General features: G+C 48.9%; 1 protein-coding gene across 3 annotated transcripts in view; it reads right to left on the bottom strand.

The window, feature by feature from the left end:
• LOC119198865 (collagen alpha-1(XVIII) chain-like) overlaps nt 1–21,532 on the bottom strand; it is a 29,898-nt gene extending 8,366 nt beyond the window's left edge. For all 3 annotated transcript variants that reach the window (XM_037456434.2, XM_062559384.1, XM_062559383.1), the window contains exons 1-8: nt 21,422–21,532; nt 21,252–21,328; nt 4,736–4,983; nt 4,474–4,644; nt 4,236–4,367; nt 1,704–1,778; nt 1,228–1,320; nt 183–312 (exon numbers count right to left, since the gene is read on the bottom strand). In XM_037456434.2, coding sequence (XP_037312331.2) covers nt 183–312; nt 1,228–1,320; nt 1,704–1,778; nt 4,236–4,367; nt 4,474–4,644; nt 4,736–4,983; nt 21,252–21,328; nt 21,422–21,432 — 937 coding nt within the window. In that variant the 5' untranslated portion in view covers nt 21,433–21,532. The remainder of the gene's footprint in view (nt 1–182; nt 313–1,227; nt 1,321–1,703; nt 1,779–4,235; nt 4,368–4,473; nt 4,645–4,735; nt 4,984–21,251; nt 21,329–21,421) is intronic.
• Nucleotides 21,533–23,606: the final 2,074 nt, after the last annotated feature.

Raw genomic sequence — 23,606 nt, 5'->3', positions numbered from 1 at the left:
ATATTATAAATATCATTATTATTATTCTATTGCCCATTCAGACATAACATCTTAGGTTGCAGAAGAGAGAAAAATACTCTTCTAGCACCATCTGCTGGTTACTTATGGAAATTACAGCATGAGATCCATGTCATTTCCAAAAATACTATAATTTAAAGGGGAGTTGTTGTTGTTGTTTTTACCACTTGCTGTGGTCATCTCCACTTCCTGTCCAGAGTGCTCTTCCACGTCATCTACATCTTCATCGTCGTCACCAAGCCGCATCTCAGTGGGCGGAGCTTGGACCGGGCTGCTGTGAGGGGGCTCTAGGGGCTGGAGAAAAGAAGAGAAAAACCGACACGCCAGTCAGCACGTGGTCGTGGTGTAAAAGCCGTGCAGAGTTCGAGTAGATTAACGAGCCCACTATAACGTGTCCATGGCGAGGAACCGTCCCCCCCCCACACACACACACACACACACACCGCGTTACGAGATCTGCTGCCGCCATGGAACGTCTAAACCTGTTTGGCCCTCGAGGGACAAGACCGCCTTCACTCTGAGGCGCTAACCGAGGAACTGCAGGTCCTTACCCTCTACCCTTAAATTATCATTTATTTATTGTCTTTCCCCAGAGATAGCATCATACACTATGATATGAACATGTCATTGTGTTGTATTACATACCACATTCCAAAGGATTGGAACATGATTACAAATGTAATATTAGAAAGTCTGATTTAAAAAAAAAAAATCCCACTGCTCTCACTTGGCCAAATTATTTTCTGTATGGCTGACTTTCACGTCCTGAATTCCACTCACTGGAAAGTTTCTCTACACAGGCGAGAAATGCGCAGAATAAAATCCCTTATTCAGCAACATCTTCTTTAAAGAATTAAATGAAATCTGCTCAGCTGGGCCAGGCGGTTCTCCCACAACTCGAAGCAAGAAGGACAAAGGACAGAGCTGCCGAATACGTGGAACCTCGCTTTATGTAAAACAACGTAGGACTCTCTCCAACGCCTCTCTTTCTTCGCCCCGTCGCATTCTTCTTCTTCTTCTCCTTCTTCTTCTTCCCGAGAGCCAAGAGCTGGCAGCGAGCAGCACGCACAAACGTGTTCCAGTCTCCACCAAGCCAGCGAGGAGGATAAGAGCTGTTTTCTTTGGTTCAAGTCCAACCCGGCTTAATGGTATGGACAGAGAGACAGTATGTGTGTGTGTGTGTGTGTGTGTGTGTGTGTGTGTAGTCACCATTGTGTACTCCATCTCCTCCACAACCTTCTTCACTTCGTCCATCCCCTCCATGTCTTCATAGGCGTCGTCTCCACTCCCGAATCCAGAGGCCTGGAGGCAGGAAGGCAGAAAGGATTCGACGCTCTTCAGAGGAGAATATTTAATATATATAATATATAAAAATGTATGAAATGTGCAGCCCAAACTGTGTTGTAACTGTGAAGTTGTTCATATTCCTGATTATACTTTTTTTCTTCCAGGTAAATGTTTCTTGTGATGGAAAATGTTGGATTTGGGGCTGTACAAACAATATTAAAATAGAATTGTTGGATGCACAAGTTATTTAAAGAACTAAATCCACACTTCTGTCCTCACGGCTGAGTGTAAAGCACCTTTTCTACCAGGAGAGGGAGACATGGCTCCATGTTGAACCCGTTTGGGCTCCTGAGGTGACAGGCGTGTGTGTGTGTGTGTGTGTGTGCGTGCACGCTCACATAAGGGTCGTCCTCCTCACACTGGTCATCTGGGGCCGTGGGATCTGACTTGAGCACCAGCTGCTGGATGGAGCCCTGGAGACACAAGTGTTGTGTCGTAATTTCAGTCCTGTCCGTGTCATTAAAGCTTATTAAAGCTCAGAGGTTTCCCACGCAGCAGTTTGTCGATCTACCCCAACACATCTGCACATGCACACACACATCTGGCAGTGCAACAGGTGTCTCTGTAAAATGTATTCCATCACGCTTTAGGTTGAGGGTCTAAAATGAACTTTTAACTTTACTGCAAATTGAACCATTTTCTTGCTCCAGTTTGTATCCATTTTGAGAAAATAAACGTGTAACAAAATCAAACATTTCAAGGTTGAGAATCGTGATCTGATCGGAGAGTCGGTGTTCTGCCTCCATCATCAGATCACATGATCAACTTCAGCCAGCTGTATTATTGATATTGAGAAACAGCCAGTTTTAATGGAATGGAGCGCTAACATTTAACGAATGTGACGAAGGACGAGACGCACAGAAGGAACGGAGAGAGAGAGACACACACACACGTGTGTCTGTGTGTGTGTGTGTGCGCGGTGAACAACGAACAAACTTTTTATTCTACCAACGTAAACACTTTGGGGCAGTGGGAGGGTCTGTTGGTGCCAACACACACACACACACACACACACACACACACACACGTCAGCCTATTACACATATGACAGCGTGCAGGGGCGTTCTTCAAAGTCTCTTCATCCTAAAACACGGACACACTGACGTGCAACGATCTAAAGTCCCACCAACGCGTGAGGTCTGCGGACTGATTACAGTTTACAACAGCTTACGTTTGTTGTCACTGTTCCTTTATTATATGCAAACTGCTTTAAATGGATGGGGATTGTTTGTGTGTGTTACCGTGCTAAAGGAGAAGCTGCTTCTAAAGCTGACAGTCAGCGTGTTTTGAGGGAAAGTCTTGTTACCAAAGCGACAGAAAGCGGCTCACAACTCTCTATCCGAGGTGCGGGAGACTCTCTGCACTCTGCAGCACCCTGTTTCACACGAAGCTCAGACGCAGAGGCACGGGGTCTGCTTCAGGGGAGCCGAGCGAAGCAGAAACAGGACTGAATAAGTCAGTGTGGGAGTAGGTATCTCGGTTCATTTGCTAGCGTGCGTGTGCATGTGCGCGTGTGCGTGTGTGTGTGCGTGCTTCTGCAGGGAGCCACCGCTGCACGCGCGGCTGCTGTGGCTCCCTGGGAGGAGATGGAAGATGTCTGACGGAGCTGCCAGTTTAAACACTGAGAACAGCTGCAAACCGACAAGTCCTCTCCGTCTGAGGGGAGGAATGATGGGGGAGGGAAGAGGGGAGAGATGGTTTCTATTTAACGTGAGATAGGAGTCGGGGGGGGGGGGGGAGCTCTAGAGGCCCCCTGGGTGATGTCACACAGCTTATGATGGCCATAGATGGGATTTCTGCCCAAACAGTAAAAGCTTCCAGCGGGTTACGATCCAAGCTGGGGCCCTTTGCTGCACAAAGTTCTCTCTCTTTCGCTTTCAGTGGTCTAATCCTCACTATCACAATGCAGTAAAACCACTAAATTAAAAGAAATTTAAGTCGATGGAAAAATAAATCTTTACAAACAGGTATTATTTTGTATAAATGGGTCATTCGGATAAAAAAAAAGGATTATGTTCCCTAAAGGTCTTCCACTAAATGGCAATAGACTCCAATTTAATTAAAAATATATTAAATTCACTTCCTGTATTAAAGGTCCGGGGTCAGTGATGGCCCACCAAGCCACTATAAATTCAGTAAAAAATAATCCTCTAGAAGACATCAACCCATGATAGTTCAAAGATGACCAATTCAAACAGAACTTAACATCAATGGGTCACTTCTGCTGGTGAAGAATACGGCTGATATGATTTAAAATGATGTCAGAAGGAATTGTTTTAAGTCTTAATGATGTAAATACACCAGTCAGAGAAGTTTTTAAACATCTTTCATACACACAAACCCCAATTGCTCTTTACTTGGCTAATTGGATCTCTCTTCTCCTCAGATCCGTTCGTTTTAACGAGGCGAAAAAAGGAACAGGAATTCTTTCCGACAGTCCAGGAAACGGAAACTTCTTGCAGTTTGAACTTAAGTAACTGAATATCAGAGGGGAGGAAGGGGAGGAAGGGGACAAAGGCTGCAATGCAGCGTATAAAAAAGCCGCCTTTTGTTTCAGTCGTGCATTTCTCAATTTTAGCCCCCAGCCATGAGTTGGTTTATTCAGAAAAAGATTTGTTGGCCTGCCTTATAAGACGTGCTAACCTCTTCTATTAATATTCCATTTCGCATGCGTTCTGCATCGGATCCTAACCCCTCATCACGACCACACGTGGATATCATCAAATACATGAGGTTGGAACCCACAACCTTATAATCGGTACTATTGTTCGATTACACTCTTTTCACTTAACCAATAGGCATCGGTCGTTCAAAGCGAGACTCGGGTGAGACATTGACTGAATGTGAATCACAATGCGATCCAGACTCACCACAAAGGGGGCCAGGCCCGCACCCCCCGCGTTGCCCACGAAGACCCCCGAGCGGGCCTCGAAGGTGAGAGGCCGGGGGCCCCTGTTGAAGGCCACTCGGTGGTATTCCTCGCAGTCCATGTAGAGGCGCACCTGAGCGACGGAAAAAAAAGAGGGGGGGGGGGGGGGGGTGATAAACACAACAGCGCTTCGATCTCTGCAAGTCGCACGCGTCGAAGACGCCGGCGATGGAACCCACCTCTGACCCCTGCACGGTCAGGGTGAACCGCGCCCATCTCCCCGTCAGGTCCCCCATTTTGAAGGAAGCCGCTTCCTGGGTGCCCCCCCCCGCCGCCGGGTCGGTGTAGTACAGCACGACCCTCTGGGAGGCATCTTCCACCTCGGACAAGGCCACACCCAAGTGCACGATCTTACAGGAAGAAAAAAACGCAAAACGCACAACGTTGTTACTTTCCTGTGGTCGAAAGGTTTTGGCGCTTCAGAAAAAGAAAAAAAAAAACCTTTTGGTAGGCGTCCGTGATGGCGAAGAGCACGCCCCCGCGCCGCGTGGTCGCTTTGGCCGTGACCGTGACGGCGAAGTCGCGGTAGAACGGGTCGGGGATGAAGGACTTTGTGAGGCGGCCCACGTTTGCCCCGGGGCCGAAGCTGTAGGCCGGGTAGCCCTCGAAGCCCGTGACGAAGGAGACGGAGGGGGGGAGGGGGACGCCGATCAACTCCGTCAGGTCCAAGGCCGCCAGGGGAGAGCGATCTGCCCGAAAGAAACAACAACAACAAAAAATGAAAAAATGAGGGTGCGTTCAGGGCTTCAATGATTACACATGCTATAATTTTGGTGAGGGCATGCCAAGTCATTTGGAAGTTAAAAATCTGCCAGTTTAAGCCACACCCCTTGTTAATTAGCCCATATCTCATCAAAACAATGAGTTATCAGCACCATTCCGATATATCAAGGGCACATTGAACCAATAATGATCCACCGAAGGTTTCGTGACAATCAAACGCAGCATTTAGGAGAAATTGCCAAAAATGTGTTTTTCACTAAATTCAAAATGGCGGAAAATCTAGTTAGGCGCATTTTCATACCATGATTGACTTTTTTTGTTCAAGTTGATCGGACACTGGCATTGTAAGGTCTTTTTTTTAATTCTAGAGGGCGCTATAGAGACATTTCTTTATACCCAAACGTGAGACCCAAAAATTATCAAATTTTTTAACAGTCCGGATATCCATGCCAGATTTAACAACTTTTTGAATATGATAAAGGCCCCAAAAAGGCCCGCAGTTTGTGAGAATAATAATAATAACAATTCCTTCAAATACAATAGGTTCCTCTACGACTAGTCGTAGCGAGGACCCTAACAAGAGGGACACGCGATTAAGTGTTGTTTCACAAAGGTACCGAAGCTGGAATAAGTCGTCAAACAGGGAGGCGCAGGGAGACTGATTGCTGCCACATGTGGAAACAAACGTGGTGTCAGACTGAACGTCGCTGGGGCACATCCGAGCGCTTTCGTGCGCTTTGCTGGTAGCCAAAAGACGTTTCTCACCTCAGCCTTCGCCGAAAGTGACAAGGCTTTCGGTTCAAAATAAAAGAAACGTGGAAAAGAGGGACTTTATTTGAGACGCTATCACACCAATAGAAGCCCTGCCAGCTGTTCACGGTTACCTCAACTCAAAAAGGCGTTTTCCATTCACTTTTATTCTGACATCTTCCTCGGTGAGTTTGGGTTAAACTAATCTGATAGAGGCGGGCAGTAAGAGTCCGGCGACAGACCCCCCCCCACCCCGGTTTAATGCAGCCGTGGGTCAGAGGACTGATATGTTGTACTATAAATTACAGCATTCCACAGTGTGTGGGGGGGGGGGGGGGGTGGAAGTTCATCTTTTCATTTCCTTCAAGAAGTAAATAAACTGAATAGATTGTTGTTTTCATTAAATCCTGATTATGATATTATTCCTTCCAAAGCAGGGATGGCGTTCAGAAGCCGGGCAGCTGTGAGCTCCTCTGGATCAGAGTGAGACGTCCTGCGAGGCTCCAGCTTGCTTTGATCTGTTTTTTGAACATTTTGAAGTTCGACAACGCGTATACGATGCGCCCCATGGAGGTGTGAGGAGAGGCTTCCATCTGAAGCTCAGGCTCGCGTCTTTAGTGCACATCTCAAGTCCTTCAGCGTTCCCCCTCACCTACTGCATGGCTTCTTCTCCGGGCTCCTGACACACACACACACACACACACACACACACACACACGCACACGCACACACACTCTCAGTCCCATCTGCACCTGGTTCTCCTTAGCGAGAGGAAACCTGGAACAATCGTCTGTTCATTTAGAGCGTGTGGGCACAGAGGCTGGCATCTGGTCGGCATTAGGTTGGACTAATACACACGCGCCGCGCAGCTCCTGTAAATTAGTGTGTGTGTGTGGTGTGTGTGTGGCCTGTGAGCCTCCTTGCGGGGGGAGAGGCACACTTCTCCCCCCCCCCCCCCCCCCCCCCTCTGAGCGGTAATTGGATTGAAACCCCAGAAAGAGTGTGGCAATTTAAAAAAAGAACAATGCAGTGCGAGCCAGGTCGTTCTGCCTGGTAACCTCCGGGTCAGCTGCATCGGTTTTGAACGCCATCTCCGGGACGCTTTGGAGGAGGAACGCAGGATCGTCCTTATCGGGGCCACCTGGTAATTTAGTGCGTTTTCACTGATGGTTTTTTTATACCGATGGTTCAAACAGCCGCAGTAGATCTCTTTCTCTCGCTCCTCTTTCCGAGCATAAAACCATAAAAACTGCAAAGTCAGTTGAATTTCCTGAAGCTCGGTTACCCTTATTCACTCTAAAATGCAATGCAGGATCTTCTGAGCTGAGGGGGGGGGGGGGGGGGGGGGGGGGGGGGGGGGTTGTGCTGACAGGACATGTCAGTTTGTTGATCCGAGCCCAGACAAAGTGATGTTGTTGGGATGAGGCGGAGGGAAGGATCACATCTCATTGCTCCCCTCGCGCTGTGAAGTCCTGCCCGAGTGTGTGGGCCAACATTCCCACAGTCACCCGAAAAGTGACATCACCGCAGATGTTCCTAACAGCTGGACAGATCGCCATGGAGACCGGGGATAACATCCCGTGCCGAGACGTTGTCTCAGCGGTCGCGGAGATGGGTGATTTCTTGATGTTCTCATCCGACAGTCTCGACTTGCGAAACGCCCTGACCCGAATTACCTGTGAGTAACTCGGGTCAGGGCGTGGCGCCTCCCCAGTGCGATCGGGCTTGGCCCCGAGACGGAGCGGCACCTGCACCGGAACGAGGCAAGAGGAACCCGAGGAAGGCTCCGGAGATCCCGCACGTGTCCTCCAGCTTTGCGGCGCATCGCAGTAAGAGGCGCGTGGACGCAGCGCGAGGCGGCGCCGTGGGCCTCGGGCCCCCCCCCCCCCCCCCCCGGAGCGGAGCCTCGGAGGAGCGGTCCCTGGCCGCGGCTGGGTGAACTCCCTTTTCTTGGGAAGAGGAGGATGTGATGGAGAGAGGAGTTTGGCTTTGGGTTATGAATGCACACACTCAGTGACATCATGCTTAATCACAGCGCAGGCACACACACACACACACACACACACAATGTGAAACTCAGCAACGATCCAAAAAGTCAGCCTGGCTCTGACTGGGAGACTCCCCGTGTGACACCTTCTTATGACGGCACCAGGTCCGGTACCGGACTCTTTTACCTCACACGGATCGCTGTTTTTCACAACAGTGCGGCCTCTTCACCTCTGTGAGAAGAAAGAGCTTCCTAATAGAAACGACAGCACGCAACATCTGCACGCGGCGGGTTTTCAGAATGTAGGAATAGCCGACGTGTGTCAGGAGACGGAGCCGAACTAACGCACAACAGCTCAGATTGTTCAGTGGAAACAGATGAACAAAATGCTGTGTTTGTTTTTCAGGCCAAAGGGGGGTGGGGGGGGGGGGGACTCTTTGTACTGATATTATCTTTTCACCTGAGGAGGTAGAGGAGAGAAGAGGAGACTGATCCTTCTGGTAAACACAACATGTGTACACACGCAATGTTTTTTGAGAGTAAATCAGAGCTCTTCTTGTGACACTGCAGCACATCCAGTGGAACGGATTGTAAAGTGCAGTCTTACTGATGGAAACAGCTGCATTCTTTGTTTCAACTTTCATCAGAAACAAGGTCCTGATGAGGTGGAGATGATGGACACCGTGTTGGACACCTCTTAGGTGGCTGTCAGTCCTCAGCAGTTTGTAATGAGCCGTCACATCTAATGAGAGGCCGAGCAAAAGGGAGTCTAATCAGACCCGTCATCTATCTACTGCACATGCATTTTAAATGTCCGAGTGCCCCTGAATGCAACACGAGAGAAAGCAACGGGGACTTGCTTTTGACAAAAACGTGATTTAATCTAATGGCTGCTTTGGATTTGATTGAAATCACAGTCATGTGACTGTGTAGTGAAGCACACTTTAAAAACAAGAAAGAGCCCTCTTGTAACTTAGTAACATATTATGGGCTACACTAGTCGATCAGCACTTGTTTAATTACAAAGAGGCTGACTGTAGAACACCAGATGTTGCGCCATCAGAACTGTGAGTTTGGGGACGAAGAAAAAAGACGCCTCACATCCTTTTGCTCCAGAGGCTCACGGCGTTCGACTGACGGCGCTGACGTGACGTGGGTTGCATTGAAGAGCAGGAAGTTCAGGGGGAATCGCTGAGACCACACAGTCTGTGTGTGTGTGTGTGTGTGTGACCAGGTGAGGTTACAGGCCTCCCATTCAGCACAGAGCTGCTCTGTTGGTGTTGAGCTTAAGTGCCAAGCGAGGGCGGTCATTAGCAGGAGCAGAGCAGATGAAAGTGCTTCCGCTCTCCCCCCCCCCCCCCCCCGCGCCATCAAAGACTCAGCCGTCAATCCGTCTTGTTCGGTTAATGCCAAAGACAACGGCACTTTCCTCACTTGTGTTATTGTTGGACCAAAAGCTTGTTTGTGTCGGTGTACGCCTATGAAGTGCTGTGTGTGTGGGGGAGAATGTGGCCTTCATATGCGATAAGAGAGATTTGTACATTTTAGGAAACAAGGCTGCACTTGCGTGACTCCTGTCTGTTGGGGATGTGATGGTCCTGCTCAGAGGGGGGGTGGGGGGGGGGGGGCGCTGTGTTCGTACCGGCTGCACAGACACAGACAGCAGTACAAAGTTGTTCCTACTGACCTACAGGTGAGATGCAGGAGGTTTCTTTTTTAACTGCAGTACTCCCTTTGAGCCACATGAGGGCGCTTGCACGTTTGTGGTGATTTGATGATGGTTACCTCACCTACATTAACTCCTACGAAAATGCTAGCGTGCATAACTGAAGATATAGATACCGTTTGTATGTATAAAACAGAGTTATGAAGTTTAAAACTATTCAAAAGGTGGCAGTAAAAATCGCTCTCATTTCACCCATTTACTGGTCCCAACGGCACAAACAGATTGCACATTGTTGTGAGCACGTTACTGCAGCAACGGGTTGATTTGAATTGGGAAATCGATGGTATTCATAAGAGGGTAGGGATCTTAAAACCAAATATTTCCGTGTGGCAAAATACAAATATGTTCAATTTTGTAATTCTGGTGTAACTTCAAGCTCACAGATACTCTTATTTAGTCCGCAGGAAGTGCAGCTACGAAGGAGTCTTTCATCCTCCCAAATGCAAACAGATATCTGGATGAGTCATGTGGGGAGTTACCAGCTTTAATGTACAGCAGAGGTCTGAATAAAAGAGACTTGTTCTCAATTTGGTTAAATACAAAACAACTAATATGAAAAACAACCTCTCAAACATGCATGCAAAGTAGTTCCAACAATACATAAATTGATAATTTATACTTAATATTAATAATGTTTGTGTTTCTCACAGGGTTTGATGCACAGTCTTCATTAAGCAGAAGGCCATTTTCCACAGCGGCGCCAACATGAGTTCACGCTCCGAGAGCCTTGCAACAGGTCATCAACTCAGCGCAGCGGATAATCCCGTAAAATGGAAACAGCGTTTTTACAGCAACTTCCATTTCAACTGCTTATGGGATGAACCAGATGGTTTACGAGAATCTGAGCAAAGCCCTTCATACTTCGCCGACAACAGTGCTGGAACGCAGCCACAGGTATTTTAATCACTATTTGAATAAATCTCTCGCTTCTAAGATATCAGACTGGATGTGGCCTTGCTTATCGGGGGCCGATTGGAAGTTACCTAAACAAACAGGCCAATCGTAGGAGCCGGTCGGTCTCCATCGGACTGATGATGAGAGACCTTTTTTTTCCCAGGGGAAACCGGAGGAGGCGCGATGCAGCGGCTGAGAACACACGAACCACAGAAAAGAACAACCCTGCGTGCAATCGTTCGCCTCAACCGCCAACGTCACCACCGCCAACATCACCACCCAATCGCGCCCGAATTCGATGGAAAGCTCCCGTTTCACAGTCACGTCACGCTCTCTGTTGCTCAAAAGGGAGTCTCAAGACTGAGTCAGGCCTAAACTCTGCCCAAGTCCCCAGTAAACCCCAGCGACCCTGATCCCAAGCGACAACTACGTCAGCATCGTGCTGGAGGAGAGCGGTCGGGTTCCCAGGGTGGGGGTGGGAGAAAATCCAATTACCTTGTTGGGTAAAGGGAAACATATTCCTCAACGTTTTGTACTTTTGGGGAAATTCCACAGTGGCCAAACCAGTGTAAATAAAACATGAGGGGAGGAAACGGCGAGCTGGAGGGAGAGCAGACATCAAGTGGCTTTGTCAACTGACCAGAAATATGTTCCTGTGGTTAGTATCTTTAATACAATCCACGTTTTTTTTTTTTTTTATCGCACAGCTTGTCTCCGTCTGGCGAGGATGCGACGCTCCAGCAGCGACGTATCAAGCGCCTCCCGTAAACGACTCAATTTGTCAGACGCTTCCTCGATTGCCTCCGATCTGCAGAGTCCAGGCGCAGCATCAGCAAACCTGGTTGACATTGATGCTCTGATGTTATTTAGCTAGCGTTTTTGCTAACATTAGCTTAAGATGTGGCTATGTGGGGTGACAGTGGTGCATGGAGTAGAACCCTAACCGCTCCCACTGTGTGGGATGGGGTTAAATGTGACATAATGCTTCTCCTTCTATCTGCAGTGTGTTGGGTTTGTGAAGATCCTGACTTTTGCAGTAATGTTGTTAATGTTATCAAACACCAAGCATCGGCGGTCGGATTGAAAAGGGAACTTTCGTGCAAGTGGCCAAAGCCCGTGTTTTATGTTTATCTGGGAGAATCATAGGGCATCAGAGACCATACAGATTGTATCAGCGGTGCAGTAACTGCATGCAAAGGCTGCAGCTTCCGTTGCGCACACACACAGGAGCCCCGTGGGCGACAGGTAAGCTGAGCTCCCCACCGAGGAGCCCAGCGCATTCTTGCGTTCCATCCGGCGTCCGTCTCGCGGCGCAGATTCCTCTCTGCAGGCGGCCGGAGAGACGACGATCCAGCGTCACTGAGCTTTGGCGGCTGCAGTTTCTTGCAGTTTTTGTGTTTGGAAGGTTGTTTGTTATCAAGTGTCCCCAAAATAGCCGAAATTAGACTTTGCAAATATCCCAGTCCTGAGTAGCTCTTGTACAAACAGAAGAAGTCTGCCAGGAAAGCCTGGCCGACTGCTCCACTGAGGTTCAATGGAAGCGCTGCTGTAGGTTTCACTGGGGGGGGGTTAAAGGGTCCAAGTGTGACTCCAACAGACCATGGAAGAGGAGCGTACAATGACTTCATAATGACAGCAGTGTAAGAAGATGGGGGGGGGGGGGGGGGGGTCGTCGCAGGTCAGGACAGAATAAGCTTTTGGTGTCACGATGCTTTAGCTTTTAGGGTTTTTTTTTTTTTCTTTCCTAGATGAATGGGTCGACTGTTTCGAGCTGTATTTCTTGCAGGGGGCGGGGGGGGGGGATTTCATGTTCACTCTCATGCACCTTTCCACTCTCCGTCCATTTCATGTTACAACTCAAAGAAAGTTCCTCAAGCTGGGCAACAGCGCCGGTTGACACGGAGCATGAACCTGGTTAAAAGGGGATTCAACCCGTCCCTGCAGACGTGAAGTCGTTTTGCTGCGAGTCTGACGGAGCGATTCAAAGCTCCGGAGAGAGCGTCCGTATGAACCAATGGGGTCAACCAGAAGGGTTTTATTATTCCCCCCCCCCCCCCCCCCCCCCGTGCATGTGTACCAGCCGGCACGTTCAAGGCTGCAGGGAGCCGCCGGCCAAATAGTTTAGCCGAGTATCGCTCCCGCGCACTCCCAAATGCTCCTCCTGCTCCTCCATCCTCATATGAGGAGCAAGTCGGAAGGAGGACAGTATCGCCTTTGTAGACGCAAATATTTAGGAGGAGGGGTTTCACTCAGGCACACAGGTCACTTTTCAGCACAACATTGAAATCACATAAAAGGTTTTGAGGAGCATGTTTTTTTAGACTTTAAAACACAAGTAATGCTCAAAACTACAACATCTGCTGGCCGGTGCATTCATTATACTTTCTATTGTACTTTTTCTACTTTCAAAATACAAATCACGCATTCTGTGCCTTCACTGCAAACAGCGTTGGACAAGCTATAGGCTCCCTAACTGAAAATAATCATGGCAAAGTGCAAATGAGCTGGTGATTTCGCAATCAATTCTCAAACAGAGAGGGAAAGGAAGCGGATTGGAGTACGTGGATCAGGGGTTAATCAAAGGAGGGGAAGGTTTGAAGGTTCTTTCCCACCTAATCACCCAAACAACGGTGACCTTTTGACATAGCGACGGTTGGTCTGGACTCCAACTGACGGCTCGACGCGTTTTGAAACCAACACGTGACCTTTCCATCTCCACCCGTATCCCTGGAGCCATGAAGCCGTCCTCCTCCTCCTCCTCCTCGGCTTCGGCGCCTTTTGTGTCCATCGCATAGGAGACACTTGTGTGGCTTATCCAAAGTGCTCCTGCGGAGGGAGGAGGGGGGGGGGGGGGGAGGGGTCTGAGCGATACCATCTGCTTTGGCTCTGCAGCTCGCCGTAACAGTTTGAAGAGCTGGGACCCGGGCCAAGCGGCCCTTCCCCGCCGCCTCAAAAAGCGAGGCCCGTTTCCACGGCGCCGGGCCCCGCCGTCACTGTTTACAAAGTCCCTCCGATGGGGATGACCCGCCGCTTATGTTTTTACGGTCCAGTTGGAGTAAGTGGTGCCAGTGAGAGGTTCCTGTCACGCAGACACAACACAGCGCGCTTGTCATGAAAGACGTTGGCAGCATCTTCACGATGACGTCGCCCCATGAAGCTAAGTCAAACTTCACTGCAGCCTTAAACCCCCCCCCCCCCCCAGAGACCTTTGAGACGATCCGGACCGCAACGCCCAACATCAGTGCCGACCTCGTAAAGCCCTTTGAGTGACATCGAGAACTTCATCACATCGTTTTGTGTTTCTGACTGATACAAAGTCATTCGTCCTTTTTGCTACTTTACGACAGCATTTCAGGAACCGAAGGTGGAACATTACTGGAATAAATGAAGGAAGAACTTTCCCCGACACCCATGTGGAGGCTTATTCAACTATTTTTTTTTTTACCCATGATGCTTCACTGCTTAGCTGCCACACTACAGCCAATAATACTCATTACCAGACCTGCAACCCAAACAAAAAAAAGCTCATTTTTCCTCTGTGAATCCCTCTTGTATCCCACCTGCTTGGAAGGGTGTGGCCCTCCACAGGCCGAGGCGTTTTTAGAACAGATGGAGATGTAATAATTGCGTTGTTCACAGTGTCTGGATTTTTTCATGGACGTTAAGAGGCGTTTCCCAGTTTGTCCGCTCAAAGCGGATCGCTTTCATCTGCAGGCTTTAGAGGTGTGTCAAACACGGCCTGTAATAAACGAGAACACGAAACACTTTGATCGGCCAGCTGGAATCCACCTTGTGGAGGTTCAACCCTGGAATCGAAGGGAACGGTTTACGCTGCTCTTCGACGTGTTCCTTGCGGCTCCGGTGCCAAACGTCGACCCCAAACTTGAATTCGAAGAGGAGCCGAGAAGAGGTTGGGTTTAGACCCCCCCCCCCGCAGCGCCGACCTGGGACGTCTCCTTAGGACGGACAAGATGTCTCCGCTCCATCTGCTGCTTTTGCACCACGGCTGGTAGCCCCCCCGAAAAACCCCGAGATTTTATTCCCCGTATTCACAGGGCGTTCATATATAACTTCAGGGAGAAGCCTCTCGAACTCGCAGGTCCCCTCTGAGGCAACGTCTTAATGAAAACATTTCATCGTGTGGAGCCGGGGGGGGGGAAGAGATGTTGAAGTAACTCGATGGGTTTTGGCCAAAACTGGTTGGAGAAACTGTGACTTTGAGGTCCTCGCTTCGACTGTTCTTCATTTCACAGCAAATGTGAAACAAATGGAGTAAACCCCATTATTTTGTTATTGCTGCCTGGATCACTTGGCATCCTGTTGAGTATGAATTCCAAAGTGGAACGAGGCCAGCGAGGCTGCAGGAGTCACTTCTCAGACATTTGTACGGTGGAGAAAGAAAGGTCTCTGCTACACGACATCTTCCTTTTTTACTCTCCTCGTTTTCTGGTTCCCACTCGTACTAAACATGTAGGATTTTAATTCATTCATCCTTAGATATCTTGGGAATTTTATTATTTTATTTTCTGCAAACTTATTTCGCAAATCCGTCCATGAAAAAATATCATCTTTGTCATAAAGTACTAAGTGATCCATCCTTCATCATATAAAAAGGGAAAACATGGGATCAACCAAACTGAACTATTCTTCTCAGTGGAATTTTTAAAACCTGCAGAAATAATCAGCCATGAAAGTGGAAGTGAGGCTGTTGATCTTCACCTCTGGAGACTACAGACACCCACAGGAGAGCCTCGTTCTTCTCTCTCTAATAACAATTAGTCTCGGAGCTCTACAAGCCGAACACTGACACTGATTCGCGGTGCCATTGTAACTTAATCCGGGGGCCGATGTTAGAGCTCCGTCGGCCCCCGGAGACGCACATCTGGAACATGTGCTTTGTAATGCGAGTTCTTAGCGTAGGTGCTTTCCCCATTTAGATGCTGGGGCCTCTGCCCTTGTCCTAACAGAGGAGATTGCACATAGTTGTTAGCGCCCATAAAAATCCTCATCAAGTACCCGCTGGCCCCGTGACAGACTCTTTGATCTCATTGAGCTCATTTCTTCCTCTACATTAAGGGGGGAGGGGTGACCCGACAACATGACCATGGTCTCGTACCCGGGGTCCACTCGGGGAGTTTCAAGCCGAGAGGATGAAGATTCATTTGCTCGGTGGCCTTCACAGGTATCCCAGCTCCTTCAAACACCTCGCCAGATGTGCATTAAATGCAAATCCTCAAACCAAATTCAAAACCGGCCTCTCCGCCTCATGTGGGCAACGCACGCAAATTGTTAACAAATGCTGAAAAATCAAAATCACCTGTTGGGATAGTGTGGGATGATTTAAAGAACCAATCAGGACTCTGCTTCTATCGGATCAGGTGGATTCGGCAAAGAAACCCATTTGAGTTGGAAAGTGAAGCTTTATTGACACTTTTCCTTCGGCAGTCATCCTCAAACGAGCCTAAACTATCCCTTTCTGCAATATGTTCCGCCAAAGCAGGTCATCTGGAACGCAGCATTTTGAGTGTTTAACACATATAATTCAGTCTTAAGTTATCGTTGCCTGCTGCAGCCCAATGAACGGGGACGCGACCACAATCCTTTCCCTTCCTAAAGCAGGGAGGGCCGCGGTCTCACCCCAAACACGACCGCGTCAGCTGCAGGGTTCCAGCACAAAGCCACGGCTGCAATAATAGTCGTGCTGCCCCCGTCCCCCGGTTCCTGTTCCTGTTCCTGTTCCAGACCGGTACATGCACGTTGCATCACCGCGTGGAAACAGCACTCATGTCACAGGGCGGGCACACGCCTTCACTTCGGGCCTCGGGTTAGCTGTGAGAAGGATAACCAGGACTCGGTGAAACGCCTGACCACAAGAACCAGTTAGAAAAAAGGGACTCTGAGGATTTCCTCTGAGTGGCTGCAGACCAACAAGAAACAAGGAAAAAATAAGATAGAAAATCCAGGGTTTCCAGGTCGGTCTCAGTTCTTAGAGTTTGCTGATAAGAGGAGACACAACTTCCCAGAGAGCTTCAAAGGGACTTTGCTCTCACTTTACATCTAAAGAGAATGGAATTGTAACAGGATTGCAGTTTAAAAGATGATATACACGAGTCAATATGAGAAGAAATCGGGGCAGGAAACCATCCAATCACAACAATCAGGAAAGCAACATGTACAGCTGTGATTCATAAAAAGAACACAACATGATATAACTGATTGGTGTCAAACTGTACCTTTCTTCCAAAGACATCTTTGTGTGCGCCAGACAAACCACAAACAAAATTGACCAGCATTTCAGAGCAGTCAATTTCAGTTTGTACCGCCAGCGCCGAGCTCCATTCACTCACTCTGCCTACGAGCTTCGTACCGGGTCCACTAATGGAAGAGAAACACAAAAATCCATTCTATTCGACTAAATCACTTTGTTCCAAAGGCTTGTTACCTTAAATGAAGCTGCTGAAACAGCAAAGCTATTTGTCTTTTTTTTTAAGCCAAATAGGGAAATAATCTAAACCAAATGCACTCTTTGCTCAGTACAACTGTTTGAAATGCATTGCAGGCAGGGCTGGAACACCGGCTAAAGGGAAATACAGCTTTGACGGAATGATGGAAAAATCAGAGAAACGAGAAACACCCAAAACGCCTCTCTCATAAACATTGAAGCTATTTGTTAGGATCCCATTGGGAAACTTTTTTTTCTTCTTCTTCTTTTTAATGCACACCATCAACAAAGCATAATTACAGAAACCGCTTAGGAGACGTCATTACTTCATTTGAAACTAATCCATCTCAGAGAGTTTCTACATTTTCAAGATCCAGTCAGTGACCTCACGGCGAATGTTTGGATCCGGCTCACAAAAGGTCCGTTGTGTCTCCGTTGGAATGCTGTGATTGGAGGAAGGCGTCTTATCTCCTATTGTGCCATCTGTGTCTTTGTCAGCTCCGACACGGCTACAGAACGGGGGATACGCTACAGTAAGTATCACTTCTCATTCATCATTATTCAAAGGAAGGTCCGCAAAGTAAGACGGTGCTTTAATAAGGGGGGGGGGAGATGTTTGTTGATGTTTACTCCCCAGTGGTGGTTACACAACCAGGCCATTTTAGCCCAAACCATTAATTAGATCTGCTGTGGGGTGTTTTGTGAAGTGGGCTCAAAAAACAACGCAGCTGTGGACCAGCTGAGCACACACACACACACACCATAGCGATATTAACCTCCCCCCCACCCCCCTCCATTCGCTTCAGGCTGCTAAAGGAAAAGAGGATCACGAGAGCGCTTCAAAACACAACAAGTCAAAGCCACGATCACATGTTGGGACAACGTGCCCGATGACCTCGGGTGACCTTTACTTTCCTCGTCAAAAGATAAGCAAAGAGAGCGGACACACCCCGATGTGCACATCTGGATCGTCCCCCTCAGCCCAACAGACACCTGCTCGTTTCAACTGTCCTTCCCGGCGCTGAGAGACTTTTTCCAGACTCGGGGGAAATAAACCCGCTCATCGACGTCCCGCTAAACTGCACCTCTGATGCACCTCTGATCCCGTCAACCTCCCGGTGAACACACAAGCGCGCACTGTGGCTCAGTCACAAGTATCCCCTTCACACCCGGAAAACGCAGTTCACGTGCCCTCATCTTTTTCCCTTCTCATCCTGCGTCGCATCCCGCTTCCCCAAATGTGCCCCGACCTGACCTGCGACCTTTGTGTGGGTGCTTCACGCGGTTAAACCCCACAAAAAGAGAAGGAATAACATTCGTTCACGAGCAGAAAGCCGCCATGAGTCCTTCAAAGGGAGGCCTGATCGCAACGGTTTCAACTTTCCCTCAGCATCTTCTTAAGAAACAGGAGGTCACAGCCCATTGTTTCATAATCTGTTTTAGATGTATTAAATGCACAATGAAATCATAAAAAAGGAGAGGTATACAACACCATAAAGTCACATGTAATAATGATGTATCGATGCATCACGTTTTCGGAATTGAAACCTTCAGGCGGCTTAAACAAAAGCAGCCGGGGGAAAGGAGTCAAGACCCGACTTCAAAATAAAGGAGGACCACATGAAAGCAGGGCGTTTAGTGCTCTGACGGCCGGTGTTCAGGTCAACAATACGCCATGGAAATGTCCCGCTGAACCAACCTTTGGATCTTATTTCTAAAAATAGAAGAGACAGCAGAAAACCAGAAGAGTTGAAAAGGACGGAGGTCCCCCACTGAGCGTCCCACACGCAGCCCGTCCCTTAAGACGTCCCGTGTTTGTCCTCGGGTTCGACGCTTCAACAAAAGTCGTCTTTCTCGCTCGACTCAAAAAGGAGCGGCTCGTTTCGTCCGGGACACACTTGGCTGTTCCTGTTTATCCTGCAGGATAACGCACATGTTTTTGGTTTTATTTGGAAATAATTTGCAGACACAACCATCGAGGCTCAGGGAAGTGTTTAGTCAGCGAAAATCACTTTTAACAATGGAATATGTCGATGATCCTTTTGATGCTTCATCCCCTCTCCTCATTAAAAGGATTACAAACAGGGAAGTAAAATCCAGTCCAACACGACACAGTCGACGGCTCCGTGGTGAAATGAAGGCGTCGGGAACCAGGCGAAAGCAGCACAACTGTGAAAGTGAAGCAACACGATCCGGGATGCGGACACACAACCTGCAGCACATCTCCACTCACTTCAAGACACAACAATGAGGGGCGTGTCACTGGCCGAAGAACAAACAAACACACATCTTTTTTTCCATTCTCACTATCCTCCTCGCCATCATCATCATCATCATCACCGTTACAACGACCTCCGAGTCACAGTCGACATCATCATATCCATTATGCCTAATGGCCAAACTGCCCGGTTAAATACGTGATCACGTGTGCAGCATGTGTGTGTGTGTGTGTGTGTGAGTCCTCATGCTCCAAGGCCCAAAACGCCACACGTGTGTCAACGTGTTGCTCATTAGTAACGATTAGAGGCGGTCAGGAGCTCTGGTGATCCTCCTGTCGAGTGAAGAGCATCAGCAGCGAGGAGAAGCTTCTCCTGTCTCATTCTCCCCGATACTAATCGTTAACTCACTGTCACTATTAATCCGTTCATTCTTTAAACTCATTGTTTTTCGTCCCGTCGACCCCAACGACTCACTTCCCCTGTTTTAATTTTGGAACAGAGCAACAGCTGAGACAGCAGGGGTCAATGATAATGGGTTTAATCAACCAGAGCATCTGCCGCCGAGTGGCGAGGGGATGTGTCCATTCACTCGCTCATACGTTTCTGCATATGGCTTCATCCCTGCTGCACTCACTCACTCACTCATTCACGCACGCACGCGCTCAATTATTTAACCGTTTCACTCTCTGTGCTCTTAGTTGTTAAAATCTCAATTTGCACCCCCGTGAGAAGCGTCAGAAGGACCGGAGCTTAGAGAAGAAGATGCACAATGTGGCGTTTCACAGTAAGGAAACACATCACGTCTGTTATATTCCAACTATCCTTCACAGAAATGTCGGTGTTGCCACGGAGACAGCTCTGTTTTCAAGAATATTTACAGCTGGAAATATTTGTCCCCGGTGCTCTCTCTCTCTCTCTCGCTCTCTCTCTCTCTGGCAAGCGGGCCGGCATGCACGCGCACACACACACACACACAATTATTTCTTTCCCCACTCAAAAAGTGAATCATGGCAGAGGATTATGAACATGGCAACAGCACAAACAGCCTGACAGTGGAGCCTCTGGCTCGGCAGGATCTGGAGTGGAGGAAAGTGGACCATGGATTCCCACTTTAAAAGGCCATTCTTCTTCAGTCAGACACCTCCTCCCCCCACACACACACACACACACACACACACACACACACACACATGTTCAGCCGTGCTGCAAACATCCCAGACTTCATTTGGGTCAAAACGCACAGGATCCCATTTCACTCATCGCAAAGTGGTGGCACTCTTTGGAGCCACTGGCAGCCAAAGTGCTCCTTGAATCGGCAGGCTTTGAAAAATGAACCTGTGTGTGAGCTAAAGGGACCCCGTGATTATTCGGCTGGGCCTCGACAATGCTGCTTTTGTGACTGGGGAGGTCCTGGTGGTTCTCATAGTGGAAGACACACACACACACACACACACACACACACACACACTGGATTCCAGCGCACTGACGGCAGCGCTGATGACAAATAGTCTCAGGGATGAAGGGTAATAAAGCTCTCAGACATGACCTCCATCTCTGGCTTCATCGTCGCCGCCTCAGCTACCGAGCGCGCCCCCCCCCCCCCCCGTCTGTCAACGTGCACATCAACGTGCACGCCCGCAGCTTCTCGCCTGCTTTACAATGGCGGTGGAAGGGTTAATGGCGAACACGTTGACGGGCTGTGATTGATCCGTCGGTGGTGGAAGCTGTGAAAACAGCGGTGGAAGCCCGCAGGGGCCCCGAGGGACCTTTTCACTGGAGACATAATTGAAACCAGGCACAGAGGCCTGCAGGTATCTGATGTCATCAAGTTCATCTCAAAACAACGCTACCCCGAAAGGACTGGGGAGCGCCGTGTTTCAGAACTCCGGAATAAACAGTTAAATGAGCCGGTCCAACTTCACTCCAAGAGTCCCATGGGGCTGTTCTTATCAAATAAAGCAGATAAAGCCTTAGAATGCAAACTCAAAACCCCTAAAGACCTTTCCAAAGGTCTCTGACTCAAACACATTTTAAATATAATATATGGGCTTAAAGAAGGAATATAAAATGTGATAAAGCTCTAACAACACATTGTGATTGTTGTTAAGTCCATTTTGCATTCAAACCCAGTGATGCTGTTCCATGTTCCTCCTTTGACATCTTTGTCAAAGTGACATTAGTCCTGCTCCCCCGGGACCAGAACTGAGTGCACGTACCGTCCAGCAGCAGCTGAGCGCAGGAGCAGCAGAACCAGAGCGCCACAGGAAGTAATCCAAAGAGCGGCGGCAGGACGCTGCACAAACGCACAAGGAAAGAGTTAGAAAAAAAAGGGACGTTGATGCGGAATGACACGACGTGTGCAGGAGACAAAGCGCCGCTGGTTTACCGTGACGACATCTTCAGTGACGGTGCGCCGCGATTCCAAGTGAAGGTGTCCTGTTCATGTGTGGTGGCCCTTGGAAGAGAGAGAGAGAGAGATGGAGCCTCACTCTGTGAACCTCTCTCACTAAAAACTAAAACTCTCCTCCTCCTCTCCCTCGCTCTCCCTCCCTCTCTCTCCCTCCCTCCCTCTCTCTCTCTCTCTCTCTCTCTCTAGTCAAACAAAGGCAGCTTCAGTGAGTGGGACTCGCGGGGCCCCCGCCGCGCTGAAATACGACCCCTCGTGTCTCTCTGCGGGCGGACGGCCGCTTTTTCTAATCCAGCCCTCCCCTCAGACATCACAACTCCAGATACAAATTAACACAGCCCAGCTAAGTCCTCCTCCCCCCGCCCCCCCCCCCGCCCCGGCTCCTCCTGCTTGCTCCTCGCTGGTGTGGTTTCTCTCGCTTTTGCCTCCGGATTTAATGCACTTTTTTCTTGTGTGTGGAGGAGACGCCTCATGGATCTGCAGCTTTTTTTTTTTTTAAAGCACTCAAGACAGGAAGTGAATCGGAGTGAATGTTATGAGAGCTGAGACAAAAGCTCATCTTCTCACTGCCCAAACGGTCGGACCATTAAAGGGTTCCTTTTGACTTTCGCTAATCCATCGGTTGATCTCACGCCGCGTTCCACTGGTCCCACGTGAACGCAGAAGTGAGTCTGCCCGCGACGAACAAAGGCAAACATCCGGCAGGGGGGGGGGGGGGGCTGATAAAGATGTGTCCAGGCCTTGATTGTGACAGCTACGACAGATAAGAGCCATGCGAGGGGGGTGTGGGGGGCCTTCGCTGATAAGACAACCCGACCTCACTGACCTCACACCGAGTAAATTCCTCCAAAAAGATGCTGCGAGTGGGAATGAAGAAGTCTAATTGGCCCACAGGTGTTGTGTGTTTGCATAATCACAATCAGAAGGTTTATCGCCCAGCACGAGCACACCTTGCTTCCTGTAATAACCCGACTAAAGTCCTCATCCAAAATGCTTGCAGGTGTTTCCGCGGCTCCACGGGTGTCCCCGTGAGTCACGGAGTGCGAGTCAGAAGTCTGCTGGGACACAAATGAGCTTCCGGCTAAGACGTGGGCACATGGGAGTCAATGTTTGTGTTTCTGTCTACGTTCATACGTGAAAAACACAGCTGGCGGGTGGAGGAGTGTTTTCTGTTCATCTAACACCTGTTTGTCTGTGTTTTCAATTATGCCAATTATTGCTCTGTACTGCCCAGAAATCACATATAAAAACGCTGACTTTGCTCTAAATCCAACACATTCTATCCAGATCATAACAATGTCCCACTGTTTAATAGTATATTTATATTGGACATGTCCACTTCGGACTGAAACTAAAAGTGATGAATCGACGGATTACAAATAGCAAATATGAGTGGAAAAAGGTTTCGGGGGGGGGGGGTTGAAAGGATTACTCTACACCCCCCTCGACACCCCCCCCCCCCCTTGTAGGTGAGTGATGTGAGATCTCCACAGGAGTCTTTGTATTTGGTGGTAAACACAGTTGAAAGCCTGCTCTCTGAGAGGAGGGAGGCGAGGAGACAAAGAGTAACAGGCCGGTGTCTCTATGCAAAGAAAACAGAAACACAGGAGAAGTGGGGGGTTGCGGGGGGGGGGGGGGCTCAGCCTGTGGGTGGCCGCAGGTCTTGCTGCTATGACTCAGTGACTCAGTGAGATAGCCGGTCAGTTTATTTTAGGGATGTTGTGAAGCTCCACACTTTTATCTTTCTTAGCTTCTCGGCGCTCAGGTTCCGCAGCCTCAAGGAGCCTCTTCACAAAGCTGGGGGAGTGCCGTGGGTTCAAAGGTCGCACTTTGTCTCGGGGGGGGGGGGGGGGGGGGTCGGCATTGATGGTGGAACAAGTGCTTCTGCTGTTTTTTTAAGCTGGATTTCAAACGCAACGTTAACAAAGGAGGAAGCCAAACTTCTAAAAAAAACAAACCCATTCAGCCTCAGAGTGATTGGCAGGGTGGTTAAGCTGCTTTTTTTTAAGTGAAAAATGAAGCTTTAAATGAATAGATCTAGACCTCCAGGGTTTAAATCTATTGGCGCGTTAAGAAAATAGAGTGAAAACGTTAGTCTGTGCCAATAAATTGTCCCCCTTTTTGCTCTTGTTGTGTAACACGTGCTTACAGGTGTTTTAAGGAA

This window comes from Pungitius pungitius, chromosome 19 (assembly GCF_949316345.1).
Source record: "Pungitius pungitius chromosome 19, fPunPun2.1, whole genome shotgun sequence".
In the NCBI taxonomy this organism is placed as follows: Eukaryota; Metazoa; Chordata; class Actinopteri; order Perciformes; family Gasterosteidae; genus Pungitius; species Pungitius pungitius.
This window is presented reverse-complemented; position numbering and strand designations above follow the sequence as displayed.